We start from the raw sequence: 26,223 nt of genomic DNA on the forward strand, positions 1-26,223 counted from the left end.
TGACTCGGATCGGCCGTGGGCTGGATGCCGCTGGCTCCGCGGAGCTTGAGTGTCCGGTGTCCGGCTTCGGGCTGGCTTCACTGCGGTCGCCGGTAGTTGGCGTCCAGGAGGCCGATTCGTCTCCCAACGCGGGGCAGCAGATCTTCGAACTGGGTCCTGGATAGACGGAAGTACCGCTGAAATCGACCGTCATCCAGACGCAGCTCCTGGAGTAGGTGGTGGTAATCTCCGAACTGTTCCCGTCCCTGAAGAATCTGGTGAACCCAGGGACATTGATGTCGGCGGCGTTTGTCGGCTCTCCACAAGTAAAACACCGTGATTATCCGTGAAATCCATGTCCGCCATGTTCAGTTGAAACCAGCAAGCAGCAGATGGAAGCTCCTCCTATTTGATGACGCGGCGAAGCGTTGCCGCTTGTTGCCAAATGCCAACGCGGAGTTCACGCCGCGGAATGTCAAGCGGGCAAAAGCACACAAATGAGGCAAAATATTCGCAGAAATTGCGTTTGGTGTGAATCTAAGAGGGTGCAAAAGGCTCAAAACTGGGGCAGAAGTTCACCTTCCAGCAAGATAGTGACACTAAACTTACAGCAATAAAATAATCTAAATAAAAGTATATTCATGTGTTTGATGCAAGATAATCTGACTATTAGCTGACTTGTGAAAAACAATTTACCAACATTTTAGTCTTTGGATGAGTAAAACTGGTAGAGACATACACAAAAACACCTAACTGCCGCTAAAGGTGGTTCTACTATGCATTCATTGTCTTATGGGCAGAATACAAAAGCACACCACACTTTTCAGAACTCCCCACATTTGTAGAACATTTTGAAAACTGTGTATCCCTCTCCTTCCACTTCACCATTATGCACCATTTTGAATACAATCCCAATAAACTAAATTGAAAAATCTGGATTTAACATGAAAAAATGTGCCTTTTTTTATAATTTCTATTTAGTTTAAAAAAGCATATCAGATTATGTAAAATATCTGTATTTTTATTTTGTTGAAAAAAATTAGTCAAGCACAATTCAAATGACAAATTATTTCCACACACAATAAATATACTGTAAAACATCAAAGACAAATTCAGCCATGAACAAAATGTAAAGAAATGAACAGTCAGGCTACAACTAATGTGGAAGTGGAACAGATATAGTTACATTTTCAGTAGGAGATAGTGGAACCACAATAAAATCAGACAGATCCAAAAAAAAACTGGTTCTCCCACTGAGCGAGGAGACATGTTTTAACAGCATACAAAAACACAGCATCCATATTGAGAAAAAACAAATGTATAACTGAAGATTTCATGACTAAAATTCTACTGTAAAAAACAATCAAAAACACACTCAAGCAAACTTCATATATTTGTCTAATTGAAACCATGAAAAAAAGTTTAAAACTGAGCGATAAATATTTCTTTAGACCCTAAAAAGGGTCAAAAACATCTAATCTCTTACAAAGAGAGCAAAATACACAGATAACACTGAGTTTTTCTAAACATCAAACCACTTCTAAGTTTGTCTTTACCAACACAATCTTAGAAAAACTCTTAAATCAGTGACTACCACTGAGGAAAAGTCAAACCGATATTTTTTCTCAATAAGGCCTATTGATGTTTAAGTCTGTATCTTGCATAGGGTTCATAGATCTTTTTCTTCCTTTGTCCAGAAGTTAGGGAAATCCATAGGCACTGAAGACCAAAGCGCCCTGTTTGTATTGCTCCGACACATTTAAACAGCAGAGAGGACGAGTTATCAACAATGATCAAATAAAGAGAATAAATCAGTAATGTTCTGCAAGTTCTGAAAACAACTTCTGCCACAGCTTCACCTAAGTAGAAGCAACATGGATTTTAAAGTCTGTTTGGTATTACATCATCATCTGCTCATGTCACATGCTTGTAGTTCATAGATATGAAATGCAGAACAGACTTTGGTATTGCAATTAGATTTCCTTTTCCTTAGTTCGTGTTTTCTTGTTCTGACAGGGCTCATTAAGTGTAAAACCGGCCGAAGTACTTGTGCTTGATAGCTAAACAACAGAGATCAGGCTCTGTATTAAATTTAAAGGAAATCCCAGCAGAAATAAGAGGTTCTACAAAGACACAGTAAGGAGTGACGATTCCACAAGTTGTTTGGTTAACAGAGGTTCAACGTTTCTGGATATTCTCAACATAATTAGAAACCTTGCAAAAGAAAAAAAAAAAAAAAAAACAATCCTAGCGGGACATTTCACGCCTACTTAACAACCAGTTGTCTGAAGTGATTTTTCTATAACTTACTCATTGTGCACTGTGAGGAAATATGGGTTTATAACTCAAATAAACAATATTTCTCAATTGGAGGTCAGAGGTTAGTTTTTTAGCCTTGACCGAGGACCAAAATAGTCAGCTGAAACAGGGTCCAGAATCAAGATAAATGGAAATATGATGTCATATAAAGCTTTCAGAAAAATAACAACTATTAAAATATTTTATGACCATTTATCTCCGTATTTCATGAAAATGCTTATTTGCAAAGAAAAATGAAATGATATGCGATGGTTTGTTTACAAAATGGAAGGGATGAGGGAACGCGTAGGTACCAACTGCAGGTACGACTTGGCAACGGGTGAGATCGAGTCCAAACACAGCGGTTTCAGGACAAGCTGGAGGCTCATTTAAAACCATTTCAAGCAATTACTGTGCAGCCAGGAAAAAGCTTGAATATGGGAAGTTTAAGCATTTCACAATGCCTAAAATACTGATTATGACTTTAACTGAAAACAATCTGATGACGTGACGGAGAGTTGAGAAATAATAAAAGATGAATGTAGTTATAGCTACCTTATTCTGGGAAGGTAAAAATGTATTGAACAAACTGAAACTGAACAGTAAAAACTGAATTATTTAAGAGCATACAAAATAAAATTCACAATAAAAGAAAAACACCAGCAAATATTGAAGTCAATTCAAACATGCCGTTTTGCCTCTAAAATGTTTGTCCTTAAGAACCTGCAGCTCATTAAAACACCGATGCTGATCCAGTCCAGGTATATCTGTGCAGGTTGGAATTCAAGCTACAACAGGAGCAGCAATTCATCTGCCAACTACTAATAATCCTGGCATGATCACTGCAACCAGTAAATAACCGAGCCCATGATCACTGTGCGAATGCAGAACTGGTAGCCCAATGGCACCGTAGTGTAAAAGTCCAGCAGAATCCAGATGCTTTCAGCCTTGCACACTCCTCCAAGCTGAAGCACTCCACTTTCTCAGCAGTAGCAGAAACTCCACCTTTTGACCTGCTGCCATCTTCCAGCACTTCATTCCACGGTGGAACCACTGGTGCTGGCCTTCACACCAGCCCTGCTGATGTGAAGCCAGGGCAGTTTGGCACAGTTCTTAAAGAGCTGCTCGATGGCAATGTGACGCACGTGCAGCTCTGACGCCAAGGCATCCTTCTCCTGCACTGCAGCCGTCAGCTCCTCAAAGACCTCTGTGGAGACAGGGAGTAGTGGAAAATGTGGGTCAGCTCTTTCATTCACACACAAGGTCAACACAGACACACAAGAATGAAACAATGAGACATTTTCCTCAACTCTGCTGAAATGTCAAGCCAATGTGAGCAAACATCTCCCAAAAGTGATCATTTCAGGAATGTTTATTTCTATTTAGGGAGGTTCTTTAACATAGGTACACTACAACCCTCAAACTTAACAGAGACCCTCTGCTCAATTTCCTTTTTCCAACAGGTCTACTGATGTCTTTGTAGCACCACCTTTGAATATGGCTGATACTAATCCGCGTCACATTTCAGTTATTTTGGCAACAAACTCTTGATTATGGATCTTAACAGACACGATACGGGAGAGAAAGAATAGAACAAATGACAGAACTGCAGTAAAACGTGACGCATCACTGGCAGCCGTCTGCTGTTCTAAACACCTTCATTAGCCTACGTGAAGCTGTGTGTGAAACAGACTGGACATTATAGATCAATGGGGCTTAGCGCAAGTCATTTAATACTGTGACTGCAGTAGATTGAAGCAGTGCCAATAACAATGATAATAAATTAATTAGAAAGAAAAATCCCTCCAAGATATCCACGGATCAATAAAATTCCAGGAGGTTCATTAAAACGTTTTGCTGAAAAACAATCCTAGTTTTAGGGTATTTTTCAGACCAGCTGACAACAGTTTTGATTCTGGCCAGCTGGTTACAGAAGTTTCTTTTTTTTTTTTAAACAAGGAGATGTCATTGTAACTCTGCTGCCAGAGGAGAGACACCTTCAGTGTGTCCCAGGATGGACTGCGTTCAGACTGACTAATGCAGAAAAAACAGACCGAGTATGTTCACCCAGTTATTTCGCTGTCTGGATGCGATCAACTCGCTCAGGACCGATTCTGGTGCCAGGTGTGGACAAAAAGGAAAATCTTTGCATTGCTCACAGGTAATCTGTAATGTTAATGTCATTTTGTTTCAGATATAGAAGACTGAGAAAGCTGAATGAATCCGACCATGCAGGTAGGGAAAAAACACTTACTTTCAATCTGCTTCAACAGTTGGCCGTTCAGCTGATGGAGCTCATCCACACTCATTTTAATCACTAAAACAGAAGAGATTGGTTGATGAATGTATGTATTAGAGGATCAGAAACTGGCAGGACGTCAGCTACCAATTATTAAACATTCCAAACAGGCCCACAAAAACAGCATTAGTCAAGGAGAGACATGAGAAAACGTTTAGGGCAAGGTGAATTATTTGTACCTACATTCATCTCTGTTGTGCCCCTGGTTTCTGTGCTGCATCTGTCCTGATGACTGCTTCCAGCTGTGCAGATCCTTTCTTCCATCCCTGCTCCAACCACCAGACTGAGAATCGTGCAGAAGCTCCGCCTCCTCAGCTGTTTGACTCTCCAGCATCCCCTTCGCGTATTCAGGCAGCCCTGTTGCTTTGGCCCTGTCCCAGCAGGGAGTATAGCGGGGCACCTGAGCATCAGACTGTGGCAGCAGGCTGCGCTCACTCTGCTGGCTGTAACAAAGGAGCTTTGCCCCCCGCTTGCTGCAGCCGTTGGTGGAGAGAGTGTCTTTGTTCTGGGCAAACTGGATGATCCGATTCAGTTTCTGGCTGAGGGCCAGCTTCATGCCCTCATAGGCACTTCGCGAGACCTTGGAATGGGAAAGCTTCTGGTTGGCAATCAGGTGGCATTTCTCAAAGCAGTCTCTGTGGCCACGCAGCGACTTGGAGTGTAACAAGGAAGCAGAGGAGACTCCTGCATTCAAACAGACAAAAAGTGACAAATCAACTAAAACACCAACTGTCAGCTAACTCCACAAAACAAAAAGCACCAAGCTAAAAACAGTCCTGCCACAGATTCAGGGTTTCTAACTCTTTAAAAATCTAAACGAAAAAGGCAAAGATATGCAAGAATAGATGCTGTATTTAGCTACTGAACTGTGCTGAATGGAGGCCAAGGTTAGCTTGACCAATTGTCATGGTTCTGTGAAAGCTTGTTGGTGTCCAGCGGATTAAACATTAGTGTGTAAAAAAAATATTATGGATGATACATTAACCCAGGCAAATATTAAGCATATTTAAAAACAACAATGTCAGAAGAAAGATGACATCTGTCATCAACTGTTTCAAATCTACTGGTCTAGAGTTTTCACACCTTCAAACAAACATTTTATAACATATTACAGCTATAAACTTTTAATTTATTATGATATTATGTGACAGACTAACACAAAGTAGTGTTTAGTAGGGAAATTACTGCTAAGATTTGCTGTAAAAAAGCTTTCAGTAAATGAAAATTGTTTTTGTTCAGGGAGGACATTTTTTTTTTAGATTAATCCAGTAAATGAGGATATAGTTGGTTTATATAAAAGGGTTAATAAATAAATAATCGTTAGTGGGATATAAAACAGGAATAAAGACGCTAACAGATGTGAAGAATACGTTAACTACTGTAATAAAAAACATGTTGAATGTTTGGTATCAAATCTCAATATGACTTTCAGCTAATACAACCAATCCAGTTCAAAAACCCTCCTTTATAAAAGAGACTGCTCCAAAAGCATGACCACATTATCCCGTCCTTGCCTCAGCCACGTCCCACATACCTCAGACAGTAAGTAGAGCAACTGGGAAATAAAGTTTCTACACACAGGCAAGCACGTGTGTGTGCATGACGTTACAAAGAGGAGAGTGTGATGAACAGCAGGTTGTGCAGTGGTTTCTTCTCATGGCCTACATTTCACTCATGAAGTAAAAAAATTTAAAATCACTGTATTATTTTAGTGAAATAGCATGGGTTTCCAGGAGGTTACTATAATTAACCAAGGCAAAATATCTGTGTAGAGGCTTCGTTAGCGCACTGTGTTCCGGCAGGCTGGTTATTCGTGTTGCACCTCTTTGTGCTCTCACTTCCACTAACGATAGCCTGGATGAATCATGCTTCTGGGACAAATACGAAGAAATACAAAAATAAAAACCAAAACACAGTTTTGCCAGAGGTATTTCTTTTAGTGCATGCACAAATGAGCTTAGTGCAGTGACATAACGTACGCAACTGATACGTGGATGCAAAGTGCTTAAATCAGCCTGTAAAGCAGGCCCCCAATGTTATCATTTACTGGTTTGTTCCCTGTTTAATGTTAGTGGTGAGGCACTTCTAAACCAACAGCACCCAGAACTGAAACATGAGATTTTTACCTTTGAGCTTAAATAATATCTCTGTTCTGCTTCATTTCCCCTAAGGGACAAGGCCAGACTACATTAAGAAAATTAGGTTCAAGTCTCTTATCCTCATCTGTCTTCACCAGTTGGAGCTGTCAAAAATTAGACAGCCTAGGAAGTGGGAGAAAACAACATAAAGACGTCATAATTAACTTTACACATGTGATTACATTCATGCCTTAGAAAATAACAACTGGCAATAGGATTAAAATTCTATTGCTCAGTTTAGATCGTTTAGTGTCAAGAATGGAGCGATCTTTGTCCTGTTGTTAATCTGTGAAGTTTAAACGCTGCATTTAAAACTGTTGCAACTATTCCTACAGTTCCAGCTCAGATATTCTGGTTTTATGAGCTTTGGAAGATGCTGAACCTGAAATGACTTGGCTAACTATGCTTCACTAGTGTTTTAGTCCTCAGGACTTCAGTAGTGTTTGTTTATTGTAATTAATTTGGACATAACTCCAAAACCCGGTTTCTTTTCAACTCTGCACTAGTACAACAAATACTAGCGGTTTTAGTTTGGACTGTTAGCTTTAATGGATCTTTTTCACAGTGTAGTTTTAGACCGTTACACAACTGAGTGTTTGGAAATCTATTCTTAGCTTCTGCATATTTGTGCTTGGCCCAAAGTGCCTTGAAGGACAGATTTTTATTCTGTGGATTAGCCTTATGAGGAAATCACATGATGTAATCCAAGTTGGTTGCGCCCAGTGAAAAACAGGTCTTTAATAACTGCAGCAAAAACATTCTGCCAGTCAAACAGCAATACTAAGCAGATCAGTTGCTGAAGCACATTTTCTACCTCTAGCCTCGTAAAATAAAATAAAAAAATCCTTGGCCCAAAAGCAGGGCAGAGTGCAACCAGCCACAGACCTGACTGGGCCTAAGCAGCTTAGCATTGCTGCCTTTCATGGATGCACACATTAAGCACACACACACATATACACACTATCCAGTGGAGGTGAAGTCAACATTGTTGAGCCGTGACAAGTGAAAATAATACACACCATGATCCAAAAAGCTTGGTGTTTTTTCCTGCTCTTGTGAAGGGAGGAGTCAGACTCACCGGAGGAGAAAGAAGGAACACATGTTGGGTTAGGTCTGACAAAAACCTCTAAAACATAGACAGCTGCTGTTGTTGATCTTCTTCAGCCTGTAGGCAGCTACTGCTGCAAACAGTGTTAATTATTCTACAGCCAGTCATGTAATAACTAACATAGTACAAGTTGTCTATACAAATGTCCCAAAAATCCCTCATCTACTCTTAAAGCTAAAAGAAGTCACATCAGGCAGGATAAAGACCAGTTTAATATTCTCTTGGCGTAACAACCTTGAGTACAAATATCACAGTTTCATGGTTTTTACACAAAGATTTAATTTTAATAAAAAGATCTAAATACAATAGTGACTACAGCTATAATACACTGCCTGGCCAAAAAAAAACGGTCACACACTCTAATATTTCGTTGGACCGCCTTTAGCTTTGATTACAGCACACATTCACTGTGGCATTGTTTCGATAAGATTCTGCAATGTCGCAATATTTATGTCCATCCAGTGTTCCATTCATTTTTCACCAAGATCTTGCAGTGATGATGGTAGTCTGACCGCTGCACAAATCCTTCTCCAGCACATCCCAAAGATCCTCAATGGGGTTGAGGTCTGGACTCTGTGGTGGCCAATCCATGTGTTAGAATGATGTCTCATGCTCCCTGAACCACTCTTTCACAGTTCGATCCCGATGAATCCTGGCATTGTCATCTTGGAATATGCCCGTGGCATCAGGAAAGAAAAAATATATTGATGGAATAACCTGGTCATTCAGTATATTCAGGTAGTCAGCTGACCTCATTCTTTGAACACATACTGTTGCTGAACCCAGACCTGACCACCTGCAGCAACCCCAGATCATAGCACTGCTCTGACAGGCTGGTACAGTAGGCACTAGGCATGATGGGTGCATCACTTCACCTGCCTCTCTTCTTACCCTGCTGCATCCATCACTCAGGGTAACAGGGTAAATCTGGACTCATCAGACCATATGACCTTCCATTGCAATCTTTATGCTCCCTATGCTCCGGTTAGCCTCACTGATTAGTGGTTTTCTTAAGGCTACACAGCTGTTCAGTCCCAATCTCTTGAGTTCCTTTACATTGTGCGTGTGGAAATGCTCTTACTTTCACTATTAAACATAGCCTGGAGTTCTACTGTTGTTTTTCTTCGATTTGATTTCACCAAACGTTTAAGTGATCGCTGATCACGATCATTCAGGATTTCTTTACAACCACTAACCCTTTATCCTTCCAGGTTTTAATAATGCGTTGGATGGTTCTCAACCTAATTTTAGTAGTTTCTGCAGTCTCCTTAGATGTTTTCTCTGCTTGATGCATGCCAATGATTTGAAACTTCTTACACAGACCGACATCTTTTCCACGACCACAGGATGTGTCTTTTGACATGGTTGTTTAAGAAATGAGAAGCTACTGATTGCTTCAGCTGTGGTTAAATAACTTGTCAGCGGAAAAATAATTGCCCATACAGTAATTATCCAATAGGACGCTCGTACCTGTTTGCTTTGTTAAATCCAGGTGGCAACTTTGTTTTTGGCCAGGCTGTGTGCTAACTTCCAGCAATATTACAACTTTATAGGAAAGAACAAACAAGCTGACACCACCTGGTTCATTAGTTGACCTATGTGCTTGGGTACCCAGCCTACAGTCAGCTGTTTAACAAACATCTGACTCAAAGCCTACTAAACAGTGTTACTGTTTTAAAGAGTGATTGGTGACACTCTTGGTTTCCACACAACAGCTGTTTTGAGTTTTTTTGTGACTGGGTAAATTGCCAAGAAGCCAGATTTGTCTGTTTTTAGTGAAGTAAAACTGTTAGCGTTTTTTGTAGCCAACCGAGAGGCAGTGTGCAGCAACAACGTGGAGCGTAACCTACCCTATGCTTCATATAGCCAGTGATCTCTCTGGTCACTCAAGTATTTCCTTAAAACCGTTGGAGTCATGAAAACGAAACCTTCTTTAGTTTTGAAGCTACAGTTTAGTATAGTAGCTGTTAACCAGCCTCATCAGGTAGAGGACCCCCCCCCCCCCCCCCCCCACCCCCCGCAGAAAGGCATCATGGGGCTCTACGTCCTTAGTTTTAAAAACATTCAGTTTTAAATGTCTTTTTAAACTCTGCAAGTAGACCAGATGTGCAAACCCCCGAGATGTTCATGAAAATATTTGTGGAACTATGCAAAAGGACCCAATTCAGACATTTACTCTTTAACCTGATAATGGGAAGACAATTCCCGTTCAGCTGCTTTGGCCCTTACTTAAGGATCTTTCATGTCAGGACACACAGCTATTTTGTTTTACACCCAGGTGCAATAAACAAGTCTAACATACAGTCCTGCTAGCAGCAACCACGTGCAGTCATCTTGTTTTGCTCTGGGCGTCAAAGCTGGGGAAGGACACCCGATCCTTGACACACTTCAGAGGAGTGGACGGTCGAAAGTTGGTACCAAGAACAAGTGGCACAGAGGTCATCGGAGTTGTCCTACAGCTCAAGGAAATTCGCCAGCAGCAGCTGCTGCACAGGCTGGCTTCGAAATAAACTCAGAGATAATTTAAAAAAATAAGCTTAATAAAAAGGTGAGAAAAAAACCACCTGTTAACCACTGCAAACTCCACAACATTTCTACACTTTAAGTGTACAGTTTCTTTTAGCCTATTTGAAGCAATATTTTGGTTGCAAGTACAGATTAAAGATTGTTATCAAAATTTCATTGTGTACTACAATTGAAAATAACTCCTTAAATGCATTATTTGGTAGATTATAAAATTCAAGAATCATGCATTTATGCTCAGCATATCAATCATACATTTGGCCCCTTGATTATAATTCAACTGCCGTGTGGACATGCTGGGGACATTGAGCAATGGTGAAGAAAGAAGAGTCGGGAAATTCGGGTTATCATAAAAGATTCATCATCACAGTTGTCAACGTTTAGTAATACAATGTTAAGTTTGATAATGATGCTAATCTCTAATCTAACATACTAATGACATTTTAAATGTCAACCCTGTACTCGTCTTGTCTTTGTAATTAAATAATAGTAGAACCTTGTAGTAACTGTGTAATACTAACTGCTCTGTCTCAAATACTAAGTTGGACACACTATTATTTATTTTGAAATGACTTGTAAAAAAAAAGAAGTGTAATTTGCGATTTGGTGCACATTTTCAGGTGTGCAAAAACAAAACAAAAACGTTAGCGAGCTATATTCTGTTTTGTGAAGGAGTCTAGAAGTATATGGTTGCATTAGCCAATCAGACTAAAGGTCCTGTTTATATCTGGGCACATGTTGTGTTGTTGTAGAATATGTTGTCTCTAATTAAGTGTTGCACTGACAAAAGAAGATTTTTTTCCAGAGTTTAGATGATAGAAATGTGTTACCTTAGAACCAAAGCCTGTCATCATAGACCTCATCAAATAAACTTAATATTGAGACATTTATTTGCATTCACCAAGCTAACAGAGGCTAAATGTTTTTAAAGGAGCCTGTTTATTCAATGAATGATATAACGGTAAACTGGAGTGCTCTGGAGAGTTCATTATAACAGGTTCTGTAAATCTCTGGACTTCAATTGTGTTCCATCATATAGGACTGGGAGCAATATCATTAGGCTTTTCTATAATGTCCAGGGTGAAGAGTTGAGTTGCAGTAAATGAGTTGTTTATAACAATAGCCCCTGTAGAGCTGCAACAATCAGCACCATCTGTGTTTCACCAGCCGTCTGCTGTGGGATTTTTCTGTTCATTTCCTCTGTAACAAGCCTGTTATATTACTTGGTCTCAGCAAATATCCCATCTGCATTATGTAAGCATATCCAGGGATTTGCTGAATTTGACACGTTGCCTAACAAGGAGCAAGAGATGACCAGAAGACCAATAGAAGGAAACCTTGAAGGGGATTGTGGTTGCAGTGTTACCCTAAACTCATTTCATACACGCAGGACTAAACATGCAGGTGTCCGTTTAAAACGCCCTTCTGATGCTAACAGTTTGTTACAGAAATACAACTGAGTGGACTCAAATAACACATACACATCATTTTTAACAAAGAACACACATTAAGGGACCAACAGACTGAGTATAAGTCAGTTAATTTGGTCTCTAATCAGCCATTCAGGGAACCTGACAGATGGTCCTGTTAAATAAATAAGTATGTTATCCAAGCTTTGTTCCTCCATTGTTGTACTTACTATAATAAGCTAAGGTGAAGTTTCTTGCAGCAACTGTGCCATATGACTACCAATGGAGTTATATTAAAATCATTAAGATTCAGCTCAAAGTTCGCTCTCCATCTAATATTTTTAGCCACCCTGAAATTTACTTTAACTCATAATTCACTGGAGACCCGGAGAGGACAGAAGTGTGCTGCAGATATCAGTTTTATCCAAAGCTGTGTAAGAGAAAACTAAAAACCTTTGTTTTATGAGCACACACCCTTTCTTTATGTTTAGCAGTTAAATAACGACAGGCCAGATATGCCTTTAATATGATAAGAAGCAATGAAAACTGGATAAATTATGAAATGTTGGAGTTGAATCATGTTCTTCACAACAAAGAATGATTTAAACAACTACTGCTCTTTCAGGTCACAACTAACTGAGGTTTGCTAGCTTGTGAAAAATCAGAAAAGCTCAGAACTAAACGTTCCTTCAGGTTCAAACAGCTTCTCCACAAAATAAAAACAACTTGAAACTAGCTAAACTGGCTCTGATTGTTCTGCTTTTCAAGAACAGTCCCAGGTTGACTGTGTTGATGCTCAGGGCTATGTAGCACCCAACTGAGATGGAGCAGTAAGAAAAGAGAAAGTAAATGTCTCCAAGTCAAAAACATGAAGTCAAGGTTGCACGATGTAGAAACGATCCACGTGATGTCTGTTGTGTCATCTGAAAGAACCAGTTCACACAGGCCAAAGGGGTTTCCTCCGATACAACACAGCCTTCACTTCCTGTTTAAAACCGTGCCCGGTTCTTACTGAATGTGTTTACATCATCCCTGTGAAGTCAATTGCACACATCTAAAGATGTGTGGAAGGATAACTCTTTAGAGTACAGATTGTTAAAGTGAGCGTTGTTAGTGGAAACTGCTGCTGCTTGCAGCTAATCTGACAAACTAGCAATACAGCCAGCCAGCAGCAACCATTCTTACAGGCAAGTCTCAACATTTCTTTTTCCAACAAACGTCTAAACAGAAACCAAAAGGCTGTGGGTGGAGATGAACACTTCGGAGAGGGCCTTGAACTACTTAACAAAACTATCATAGAAGAACAAGGTTGGAGGTTATTAACACCCTCCATCCACAAGTTTAAAATGAAAACATATTTTAATTGAAGATGTTCCTGCAATATGCCTTTTATTAGGTACAGTATACCTGACATACTGCTCAGCTTGTTGTGTATTTTGAGATTCTGGTCAAAATCCACAATAACAATAAAGGCATATAATGGTTGGCCATATAGCTAATTATTTGGATATTCTGGCCACTGCTGCACATATTCTCAACATTGTTTTGATCACATACAGCTTGGCAATATTAAATTAAGAGACATCCCAGAGAATCAATATTCAAACCTACAGTGTGAAGAATAAATATAAGGTAAACATATACAAGTCCTTCTCAAAATATTAGCATATTGTGATAAAGTTCATTATTTTCCATAATGTAATGATGAAAATTTAACATTCATATATTTTAGATTCATTGCACACTAACTGAAATATTTCAGGTCTTTTATTGTCTTAATACGGATGATTTTGGCATACAGCTCATGAAAACCCAAAATTCCTATCTCACAAAATTAGCATATCATTAAAAGGGTCTCTAAACGAGCTATGAACCTAATCATCTGAATCAACGAGTTAACTCTAAACACCTGCAAAAGATTCCTGAGGCCTTTAAAACTCCCAGCCTGGTTCATCACTCAAAACCCCAATCATGGGTAAGACTGCCGACCTGACTGCTGTCCAGAAGGCCACTATTGACACCCTCAAGCAAGAGGGTAAGACACAGAAATACATTTCTGAACGAATAGGCTGTTCCCAGAGTGCTGTATCAAGGCACCTCAGTGGGAAGTCTGTGGGAAGGAAAAAGTGTGGCAGAAAACGCTGCACAACGAGAAGAGGTGACCGGACCCTGAGGAAGATTGTGGAGAAGGGCCGATTTCAGACCTTGGGGGACCTGCGGAAGCAGTGGACTGAGACTGGAGTAGAAACATCCAGAGCCACCGTGCACAGGTTTGTGCAGGAAATGGGCTACAGGTGCCGCATTCCCCAGGTCAAGCCACTTTTGAACCAGAAACAGCGGCAGAAGCGCCTGACCTGGGCTACAGAGAAGCAGCACTGGACTGTTGCTCAGTGGTCCAAAGTACTTTTTTCGGATGAAACCAAATTCTGCATGTCATTCGGAAATCAAGGTGCCAGAGTCTGGAGGAAGACTGGGGAGAAGGAAATGCCAAAATGCCAGAAGTCCAGTGTCAAGTACCCACAGTCAGTGATGGTCTGGGGTGCCGTGTCAGCTGCTGGTGTTGGTCCACTGTGTTTTATCAAGGGCAGGGTCAATGCAGCTAGCTATCAGGAGATTTTGGAGCACTTCATGCTTCCATCTGCTGAAAAGCTTTATGGAGATGAAGATTTCATTTTTCAGCACGACCTGGCACCTGCTCACAGTGCCAAAACCACTGGTAAATGGTTTACTGACCATGGTATCACTGTGCTCAATTGGCCTGCCAACTCTCCTGACCTGAACCCCATAGAGAATCTGTGGGATATTGTGAAGAGAACGTTGAGAGACTCAAGACCCAACACTCTGGATGAGCTAAAGGCCGCTATCGAAGCATCCTGGGCCTCCATAAGACCTCAGCAGTGCCACAGGCTGATTGCCTCCATGCCACGCCGCATTGAAGCAGTCATTTCTGCAAAAGGATTCCCGACCAAGTATTGAGTGCATAACTGTACATGATTATTTGAAGGTTGACGGTTTTTGTATTAAAAACACTTTTCTTTTATTGGTCGGATGAAATATGCTAATTTTGTGAGATAGGAATTTTGGGTTTTCATGAGCTGTATGCCAAAATCATCCGTATTAAGATAATAAAAGACCTGAAATATTTCAGTTAGTGTGCAATGGATCTAAAATATATGAATGTTAAATTTTCATCATGACATTATGGAAAATAATGAACTTTATCACAATATGCTAATATTTTGAGAAGGGCCTGTACTGTGTGCCTCGTGCTTACAATCTGAATATTAACTCAATTTTTAGTAAACATGGTGAAGCTTGCAGAGAAACTAACACATACTGTTAACTGTTAAGCTGTATTACTAGTGTCTTAAGTGAGCAACTTTAAATCATTTAGAAAATACTATCTAAACTATACTTGGATAGTTGCGACAGATAAATAAAAATGGGGCAATAAAAGACAGAAAACAGTCATTAAAATACACAAATGATCCAATAATGAGGAGACTAACTAAGGAAATATTAAACATAATAAGTCATGCGATCTGTTTTCAGAAATCCAGCATGCAATGTTGGATGAAGCAACTGGCTAGGGTTGCATGTGTAAAACTAATCAGCCCATTCCTGACATATTTGAGGTAATGTGTCTATTCAGCAGCAATGTCAAATGTGTGGCACACATGGCGTTGGGAGAGATGCGGCACTCATGCAGCAAAATGTCCCAAATAAATCCATGTGGGCACATTTGGATCACTACACTTGTGTGTAGTGATCCAAATGTGTGTAGGTGAAATGCGTAGTATGGCATTGTGTCTTCTTACACCATTGAAAGGAGTAGGTTGATTGGGGTTTTAGTATTTCCAATTAATGATATGTTGAGGATCAGCACTTTGTGTCAAACATTAAAAACTCAATTTGAAAATACATTTGCTCACGCAAAAAGTTTAATAATTTGTCATTTCACATTTGCAATGAAGGAGTCAGGAGGGGTAGATAGCCGTGCAACGAATGTACTGAATACACATGACCTCTGAGCCCTCACCATCTCCCAATCATTACAGCCAGATGGAATATAGGATACCATAGAAAACCATTCAGTCTGCCTCTGCAACACTAAAGAGAATCTCGAACTCTATTACATGAGAGAGAAGCAATTAACTTCTGTTTCATGGAGGAACACATGTGGCTGAGTTATATGAGTTATCTTTGCACAACATCCTTTGGTCTGATGAATCCATGTTCCTGCATTCATCCTTTATCAACTATCATTTCAAATTATGAAGTGAACTTTATTATTGCTGTATTCCTAGATTTCTTCTACCAGGGGAATGACTACAATGAAAAGAAAATAAGGTTTCAGGAGATCAAAGTGACTGATGTAGAAGAACTTATGGTTTATGTTATGAAGCATCAGATGAAGACACGCACTGCTAAAAATGTATTTGAGGAAATGGCAGTTGAAAGATGAAGAGGTTTCTTACAGAGTGCAGCTGCGTGTGTGAAAAACAAAGCCAACTTTCCAGTCCATTTCAACAAGCGATTGCACTCAAATAAAAGCTGTTATGTCCACATGAGCAGTCATCTGGCACATAGTTTGACCTTTGTTGTCACTCAGTCATGCCAAATGTAGCCACAAGAAGTATGGCAGCCTCTCTGAATAATGGAAATCTGAGCTGCATCAGAAACATGTGCTTTTCTGCAAACCCCTGACTATTCAACCAGCAGATAGAGAATGACACAAAAACAAACCAATATCTCTATGAAAAAAAGACTCTTCACTCAGCAACAGTGAAGTGTGCTGTTTTCAGAGGGACATGGTAACACGTACCAATGCTGTGTTCAATGGGATCACAAATGGGATTTTTGAGTTCCTGATAAACTAAACTGATAGCATAGGGAGGTCATGCTCACCTCCATGCACAGTGTGGGCTCTGGAACCTAGCTCATTGAGAGATGTTGGACTCTCTTTTACTCTGGAGTGGCCGGGTTAAAAAGTTCCACGGTGGCAAGGCTTCGGGGGTGGTTGAGATCCGCCCCGAGTACCTCAGGTCTCTTTATGTTGTGGGGCTGTTGTAGCTGACACTCCTCTTCTACATTGTGTGAGGGTTGGGGACAGCGCCACTGGACTGACATGCTGGGGGGGGTGGTCCCCCTTCATATGAAGGGGGACCGGATGGTGTGTTCCAACTACAGAGTGATCACAGTCCCCAGCCTCCATGGTAAGGCCTATGTCAGGGTATTGGAGAGGAGAGTCCGGCCGATAGTTGAACCTCAGTTTCAGGAGGAGCAGTGTGGTTTTCGTCCCGGCCGTGGAACACTGGACCAGCTCTATACCCTCTACAGGGTGTTCGAGGGTTCAAGGAAGTCTGCCCAACCAGTCAATGTGTGTTTTGTGGACTTGGAGAAGCATTCGACCATGTCCCTCGTGGTGCCCTGTGGGGGTCGCTCCAGGAGCACAGAGTTGGGGGCCCTTTATTAGGAGCCTTCTGGTCCCTGTACGAGTGGAGCAGGAGTTTGATCCGCATTGCCGGCACTAAGTTGGACCTGTTCAGGGTGCATGCTGGACTTCGGCAGGGCTACCCTTTTTCACCAATCTTGTTCATAACTTTTATGGACAGGATTTCTAGACGCAGCCAAGGGCCAGAGGGGGTCTGGTTCGGGGACCATTGGATTTCGTCTCTTCTTTTTGCAGATGACGTGGTTCTGCTGGCCCCCTCTAGCCAAGACCTACAGCATGCGCTGTGGCGGTTCGCAGCCGAGTGTGAAGCGGCTGGGATGAGGATCAGCTCCTCCACGTCTGAGGCGATAGTCCTAGACCAGGAAAAGGGTGGCTTGCTCTCTTCAGGTTGGAGGGGAGTTGTTCCTGCCTCAAGTGGAGGAGTTCAAGTATCTCGGGGTCTTGTTCATGAGTGAGGGGAGAATGGAGCAGGAGATCGACAGAAGGATTGGTGTGGCCGTCGCAGTAATGAGGACACTCTGACGATTTGGACAAAAAGCGAAGCTCTCGATTACCCGGTCGATCTACATTCCTACCCTCACCTATGGGCATGAACTTTAGGTCATGACCAAAAGAACGAGATCCCACAAGCAGCTGAAATAAGCTTCCTCCGTAGGGTGGCCTTAGAGATAGGGTGAGGAGCTCAGCCATGCGGGAGGAACTCCCGTAGTAGAGCTGCTGCTCCTCCACATCGAGAGGAGCCAGTTGAGGTGGCTCGGGCATCTATACCGGATGCCTCCTGGACGCCTTCCTCTGGAGGTGCTCCAGACACGTCCCACTGGGAAGTGGCCCAGGGGACGGCCCAGGACACGCTGGAGGGACTATGTCTCTCGGCTGGCCTGGGAATGCCTCGGGCTCCCCCTGGGGAGCTGGAGGAGGTGTCTGGGGAGAGGGACGTCTGGGTGTCTCTGCTGAGTCTGCTGCCCCCGCGACCCGGTCCGGAATGAAGTGGAAGATGACAAGTACGAGTACAAGTAACTTGATTCCTTGATGCATCTCTAGGACAATATACTAGGATCAGAAATCTGCCAGCTGCTGAGATAAAAGTGTGTGACCATTACAAACTGAAATATTAATATATGCTGCATGACATATGGATTTTTTACTTAGTGTCTGTGTTGGTCGTAACTCACTCTGTATGTTGAGTTCTTTAGGTAGCTGATAGTTCTCCATGCAGCTCTACTGTACATACAGTTACTATTCTTGTCACCTAAATGATGATAAATGAGCTTTCAAACGTTCACTGACCACTTTACTGCAACATAAACAACAGTTCATCAGTACCCACACACTGTTTCCTTCCACTGTCACGGGGTACATGTATAAATCTAAGGCTTATGTAAGCTGTGGAGAGGAAAATGAATATAAATGGGAACTGTCAGCTTCTGGAATGGTGTACTGGTGTTTAACAAGATAGTCATATTGTGAACAGATAAACACACAGTTTATCACTGCAGAAAAACAAAACGCTTTGTGTATCTATGAGATGCGCAGCAGATGAGAGGGGTACCCATCCCCTTCTGATCCCCCATTCTTCTTTAAATAGGCCACTCATTAATTAAAAGATGAAAAAAAAGCTTGAAACACACTCCTGAGCTGGAGTGGCACATCAAACAGAAGGAGCATTTGTAGCTTCTCATAATAAGCGCTTTGGTCATCAAAACCTATTATTCTTATATACGCTTATAAATTGTTCATGGAAAGTCGATGAGACCTGTTTTTGGCAGGCGTTTAATGAGACGTAAAAATGGAAGCAGTCTGAGAAGAAGAGATATAATCTGGATATCTCCAAACAAAAAGGGTTTACTTCATCATTTTCTCATTTACCTTGTAGTTAGCTATAGACATTTTATTCCTGCTGGCTGCTGTCTGACCTTTGAGCACCCCAGATTGTTTGAAGGAAGTAGTGGACCTCTTGCCATTTTAGTTGGGGACCCCTGGTTTACTTTATGATCCAAATGTTGTACACTTGCAGCAGCTAAAACCATATAGAATGTATCCACATGAGACCATCTTTATGTGAAGATAAGACTTTTACCATGACTAAAAATTCATTTCCTAACATTTCACAGGTCAAGGCATTATGTAGACAAGTAATCAAACCTTTGACTGGTAGTGTATAAAACCAACTTTCTGCTGTTATATATATTCACTCTTTATGAGAATCAACAGACTTGAGTACCAGTGCGTGGTGCCTAAATAGAAAGTTAATTCCCATGGAATAGGTGAGATAATTCTGCAGTCTATCACCAGCAGGTTCATACAGTGGTCCTAAAAGTGAAGAGCTGTATGGTCCACGATATAACTCTGTTTGCTCTTCACAAACAAACAAAGCACTTCCCCCACTGCAATTCTGTTTCTTACCCTCGATGCTGAGTTCAAAGCAGACGTGGCAGAAAGATAGGGTCCCCGTTTCAGTCTCTAACTTGCAGACACTGCAGATATTGTCATCATTCAGATCAATGTTCACAAACTGCTCCTCTTCATCCATTTCGTCTCTGCAACACACAACCAGTAAAAGATGGCAATTACAAGTGAAGAGGTAGCTCTTACTTCTAAGTTAACGCAGTTAACAGCTCTTAGAAGTTGTCAGAATTGTTTCCAGTTTAGTCAATTTACAAAAGAATGAAGCAAAGACACAGAGTCTCCTACAAGGTGATATAATTGGGATGCTAAAACGTTCACACCTGGCAGCAACATCCATCTTGAGTGGTCCTATTATTCAGAGATAGTGTGAAGTACTCAAGACACACTGAAGGCCATTTGCTCCCCAGACAACCTTCAGAGGCAGCCGTGAGCTGTATAAAAACGGTGCCGTTAAAATGTTTGGTTGCTACTGACCATGTGCTGACACTGAGCTTTTAAAATCCCTTTTATAATATTATTACTTTCCTATATCACACATGTTAAACTACAGTTTGCAAAGTGTTTGCAGCCAAAATAAATAAAAAAAATTTAACTCAGGCTAATCTCAACTGTGTTGATCCCTAAATAGTCACGTATCTGAGATGTTGCAAAAACATCAGCAGTCCTGTTGTCCTTCATACTGCTCAACTCACAGCCCACGGCATTATGGGACGACATGCTTATTTGTATGCAAGGCCACTAAGATCTGATCAATCAAGATGAACTGTAATACCAGGTGTGAATGATCGGTGCCAGGGTTGTCTACTTACATCTGAATCACAAAGGCTGCATTTTTAAAACCAGATCTGCACAAAGAGACAGACTGAAAGTCCCTTTCTAGTCAGTATCTGTCTGTTTTATTCTATGATGTTAAATAAAACGTAAAGGTTATGCGCAAACAGAGACACTCATTATATATATATATATATATAAAAACAAAAGATCTATGAAATAGTATTGATGTGAAATTAAATTTAGTTTCTAAAACTAGCGGTCAAAAAACATACTAGCACATAATTTAACAATTAAAACTATAGGAGAGCAATGCTATGACACAAAAGGAAAAGGATAAACAGTCAAGAGAGCAACACAGATTTTGCTTCCATTTTCTGAAAAATAACATCAGAGGTGCTAGATAGGTTCAGCACACGGGAAAAGGTTCTAACAGTTTTAAGTCATATCTAAAAGTCTTCTCTGATATTTGAACAACACACTGAGAAAATGTTGCATTCATCATGAACAATGTTGCTCGTTTCCCAAATCGTACATGAAAAATTACAGGTCAAAGCTGAGGACTTGATTACTGACACTATCACAACAAAGGGACTCGGTTACTTTGTAAACTTTCCAGACCCTCGGTGGGAAATAACACATATATGACCTTCAGAACCGGTTCTGCTCCACCTGGTCGGTACTTTAAATGTCTAAAAGCACACGGACCATAAGCTCGACACTTGGCAGCTTACAGTAACCGAGTGTCCACACTGTACACCTCAAAGCGTTAAACTAATGACTGCTAACAAGAAGTTAAGCTAGCAGCAGACTCGCATCCTCCGAGTTCTCAGCCTGCTTCGTGACCGTTATTCTGCGGAGCTAAACAGTTCAGGAAAAAACGATTTTATTTCTTAATACTGAACACACCACATTAGATAAACTCACATCAATCCAGGCGGCTCTTCTCGGACAGCTTCTCCCTTTCCGTAAACGGCTCGGTTGTTCACTGCCTCAGTGGGCTCCCAGACATGAAACAACACCGCGCGTCACGGCAAATCCAGAGAAGCCTCAGAAACCTCCGTAGCCTCTAAGCGGAGCGAACCACTACTCGGTGTGAGGGGGGAGGGAGCGATTCACAGCCCAAATATACGACCTTTTGTTCTCATATAACACAACGACATGTATCACTTTTTATATACAAACTTCCGTTCGACATTAGAGCATTTTTAAACAAATAGTCAAAGACAAAGGCCGCCATTGCACCCCTACGATTGGAACAAGTATATTCTTCCACGGCGTCACTAAAATACACGCGCGTTGGATGAGTGGAAGAACCAAAAAAAAGTCTCAAGTCACAAAATAAATGAGGGTGAGCAATTTATTTTTTTAGAAATACTTTTACCAAACTTCAAATATTAATACATTTATCTAAAATAATTCTCCCATGATTTCTGCTTTCTGTTTACATTCACGGGAAAGTGATCTGACACGCGGGGAATTCCCACGAACCATCCAGAGCTATAGCCTTTATTATGAAGGATTGCCTGGTTAAAGTGTTGCATAGCAGGCTGCTGTAAATCACTTTCGTCGGACAGTTCACTATCAAGGACCACGCTTATTTAAAAGAAGAGATCAACGGGATGGATGAACTAGAAATTAGGATTAGGTCATCTGGGAACAGTGGCGGTTCTAGACAAAATTTACCAGGGGGCAGTTTTTTCAGTTAATACTCTCTAGTACCTTGCAAAAGTATTCACACCCCTTGAACGTATTTACATTCTGTTGTAATACCAAATCAGATTTGATGTGGTGGACCAACAGAAAATGCTGGAAGTGGAAGGCAAATGATGCATGATTTTCACTTTCTTTACAGATTACATTTTTTTAAAAGGGGGGGGGGGGGAGTCTATTTGCTTTAAGCCTCCTTAAATCTGATACTCCTAAACAATTCCAGTGCAGTCTTTACAAGCCATTTAATTAGTAAATAGTGACTCAAATGCAGAGTGTGGCTGTGAGAAAAAAAAATGAGTTTTTAATAATGTGAAAATAAGTAAACTTACAAGGGAAATTGCTGGAGGATCAGGTCATGGAGTACAGACAGAATAACGGGGTGAAACGGGCAGGATATTAGAGAGAGTAACTGTACAATCCAGTGGTGAACAGAGAGAAATCAGGGGCTTAAATACCGAGGAAGGGGTGGAAGACGACAAAGGAGCCAGAGCAGCTGAGGCAGAGGAAATCACAATCAGCTTTTTTGCCAAGTCTGGCACACAAACAAGGAATCTGACTTTAAAAATAAGTTTAAAAAAAAGACAGACAGGTTTTTATTTGTGTAAATATGTATATTTAAAGTGTTTCTACAAAAGAAGAAGAAAATGTTGCATTAGTGCAAATATGCATGGTATTGATCTGTCTGTCAAGTGTTCATCAGAGGGACAGCTTGGGGGAAGAAACTGATTCTGAGGTTCTTGTGTGGGAGAAGATGTTCACCCAGCCTCACCTGCTGCTGCTGGTCATTCAGGAAGCTGGTGATCCACTGACAGGTGGATCACACTGTGATCAGGGTGAGCTTCTGGTTGAGGATGTCTGGGTTGATGGTGTTGAAGGCCGAGCTGAAGTCAACCAATGGGATCCCAGCGTATGTCTCAGGGGGGTCCAGGTGGTGCAGGATGAAAGTGTAGTACCAAGTTAACTACATAATCTGGTGACCTGTTTGCCTGGTAAGCAAACAGGACCTGGCAAGGGGGCGGTGATGTCCTTCAGATGCCTCAACAGTCTGTCAAAAGATTTTATGACCACAGACATCAGGGTGACAAGCCTGTAATCATTTAACCCAGAGATTATTCGTTTCTTGATCGGGATGAGGGTCAAAGGAGCCTATTTACATCTTCCTCAGAGATCTGATATCCAGGCGGGGGGTCTGAGGAGAGGAGATTTTTGATGTATGGGAGGCTTTGGTGTCAATATCTCCTTTCCTTACACCATCTGGTCTTTATTCTTGCCAAATCAAGCCATCCAGCAAAACTCCAGCAGTTATTGAATAAGGTTGTGGCTGGTCTAGAGGGTTGTTTGGTTTATTATTACCTGGTAGTGACTCATGCCATGCTCGTCAAAATCACGTTGGAGCATTGTTTGACTGGTCGGCTTATGCCAAGCACAACATTAATCTTGCTAAATATTAGTTTGCCAAGGCAAAAGGACATATCTGGGTTGTGTGGTGGGACAAGGTTCTTTGGCCCTTGTGCAGACAAAGATTGCAGCAAATATCCTGTACCAACAAAAAAAAAAAGGAACTACAAAGATTTTTGTGTTTGGTGGGGTACTGTGAAAGTTTTTGTAAAAACGTTTTCACTGTTGCATTGATGAGCTGCTGAAGGCCAAAGCAAGTTTTTTTGGTCATCTGAATGCCAGAAAGCTTTTTACTTTCTTTATTTAGGACCCCTGTTTTTTTTAGCAGTTCCATTGTTTTGATCGTCCACTTGTGCTCCAGTTGAACACTAGCCAAGTTAGTGAGGTAACAGTCTTACTGCTAATAAATAATCAGGTTGTGGTAAGACCCATCAGCTTTCCTCCACAGCATTTAACAGTTATCAGGTTAACTATTCTGTGATTAAGGAAGAGGCATTAACACTTATTTCTGATTTGGAACATTTTGATGTTTATTTTGCTGGAGTTTCCCTGGTGTTCTACACAGACCAAAACTCTCTCATGTTTCTGTAACTTCCTACAACTTCCTAACAATGACCAACCGCTTCGATGTCTTCCAGTCAGGCTTCCGTGCTCACCACAGTACAGAGACTGCTCTTGCCAAGGTGTTCAATGACATCCGTATAAATGCAGACTGTGGAACAACCACAGTGCTGGTATTATTGGACCTTAGTGCAGCATTAGACACTGTTGATCACTTCATTTTATTAGAACTCCTGGAAAACTGGGTCGGCCTTTCTGGAACAGCACTCAACTGGTTTAAAATTTATTTGAAGGACAGGGACTTTTTTGTGTCAGTAGGTAACTTTACATCAGAGACCACAAAAATCACATGTGGCGTTCCCCAAGGATCCATCTTAGGGCCCCTCCTATTCAATATCTACTTGCTCCCCCTAACTCAGATTTTAATAAACAACAACGTAAGTTATCATAACTATGCAGACGACACACAGCTATACATTACGATGTCACCAGGTGACTATGAACCCATTCAAGCGCTGGGTAAATGCTTAGAAGAAATCAATGCATGGATGAGCCAAAATTTTCTTCAGCTGAATCAAAACAAATCTGAAGTAATAATCTTTGGACCAAAGGAAGAGCGTTTAAAAGTTAGCACACAGCTTCAGTTAATACAGCTAGAAACCACCAGTCAGGCTCGAAACCTTGGTGTAGTGATGGACTCAGACCTAAACCTTCAGAGGCACATAAAAACAGTAACAAGGTCGGCCTTCTATCACCTAAAGAACATCTCCAGGATTAAAGGACTAATGTCTCAGCAGGACCTTGAAAAATTAATTCATGTGTTCATCTTTAGTAGAATTGATTACTGCAATGGTGTCTTCACAGGTCTGCCTAAAAAGTCAATCAGACAGCTGCAGTTGATCCAGAACGCTGCTGCCCGCGTCCTCACTAGAACTAAGAAAGTGGAGCACATCACCCCGGTTCTAAAGTCCCTACACTGGTTCCCTGTAGCTCAGAGAATAGAGTTTAAAATACTTCTGTTAGTCTATAAATCACTGAATGGCTTAGTACCAAAATACATTACAGACTTGTTGTCAGTATATCAACCACCCAGACCTCTCAGGTATTCTCGCTCAAATCTACTCTGCAGAACCAGAACCAGAACCAAACATGGAGAAGCAGCTTTTAGTTCTTATGCTCCACTAATCTGGAATAAACTCCCAGAAAACTGTAAAAGCACCGAAACCCTAAGTTGCTTTAAATCAACATTAAAAATTTGTTTAGAGTGGCCTTTGACTGTGCCATCTGAACATTGTTGGTTGGGTTTTCCGTCCAATTTTCCTTTAATTTTCTTATCCATCATTCTATTCTCTTTTTTTTTCTTAATTACCTCTGTTGTTTGATTTTCTGTATCATTGTAATGTTTTTCCTTATGTACAGCGCCTTGAGTGCCTTGTTGCTGAAAAGTGCTATATAAATAAACTTGACTTGACTTGACTTGCAGTTGCTCAAATGTCCCAACGCCTGATGAGATAATCACATTTCTTGCAAACAGTTAATCTCAACATTTGATATAATTAAGGAACTGACAACATTATTGCAGATTATCTGTCACATGCTCCTTTGCATAAGTTCCCTTTTTGTTTTATTTCTGTCCAGTTTTTACTCTGCGTGTTTTCTTAATTTGTCTTCCAAGTTCTGGTGTTGTTGAAGAATGTGTGGAGTTAGAAGGTCAAGTGCAAGTTTAAGGTCATGCGTCATTTTGATTTTTTTTTATTCTCGTGCATATTTTGTGCCTTTGGTGGGACTGCAAGTTCTCTGCTGGGTGTGCTCATTGTTGCAGCTTTTGCAAGAACACGTCCAGTGTCTAAAGTGCAGTAACCAAGCTTATTGAGAACGCCTGGGTTTGGACATCACAATACCAGTGTGTTCAATAATGTATTCCCAGAGGACTGCTTTGCCACAATATATGTTAAGATATAATATTTCATGCATCAGGCTATAATACTTTGTATATTAATAATATCTTTAGCTATATGAATGGACTGTAATTGACCTTAACCTGATTTATATCTTCTGTGGCATCGATGCTAAAACTCATGGAGAGTGGTGGAGACTATGTTTAATGAAAAATAAAGAAAAGTATAAAATATGGGTAAATCATAATCTGCTGTATGTTTTCATTG

At 41.0% G+C, this 26,223-nt stretch overlaps 1 protein-coding gene across 1 annotated transcript; it reads right to left on the minus strand.

Moving 5' to 3' along the window:
• Nucleotides 1-972: 972 nt before the first annotated feature.
• c11h21orf91 (chromosome 11 C21orf91 homolog) lies at nucleotides 973-21,448 on the minus strand. Its single transcript, XM_047378256.1, has 5 exons — nucleotides 21,314-21,448; nucleotides 19,613-19,746; nucleotides 4,760-5,260; nucleotides 4,532-4,594; nucleotides 973-3,484 (listed from the first exon to the last, which is right to left on the minus strand). Exons 2-5 carry the CDS (start codon nucleotides 19,737-19,739, stop codon nucleotides 3,312-3,314), a joined length of 864 nt encoding a protein of 287 aa, XP_047234212.1. The 5' UTR covers nucleotides 19,740-19,746; nucleotides 21,314-21,448; the 3' UTR covers nucleotides 973-3,311.
• Nucleotides 21,449-26,223: the final 4,775 nt, after the last annotated feature.

The sequence above is a fragment of the Girardinichthys multiradiatus genome, chromosome 11 (genome assembly GCF_021462225.1).
Source record: "Girardinichthys multiradiatus isolate DD_20200921_A chromosome 11, DD_fGirMul_XY1, whole genome shotgun sequence".
Taxonomy (NCBI): Eukaryota; Metazoa; Chordata; class Actinopteri; order Cyprinodontiformes; family Goodeidae; genus Girardinichthys; species Girardinichthys multiradiatus.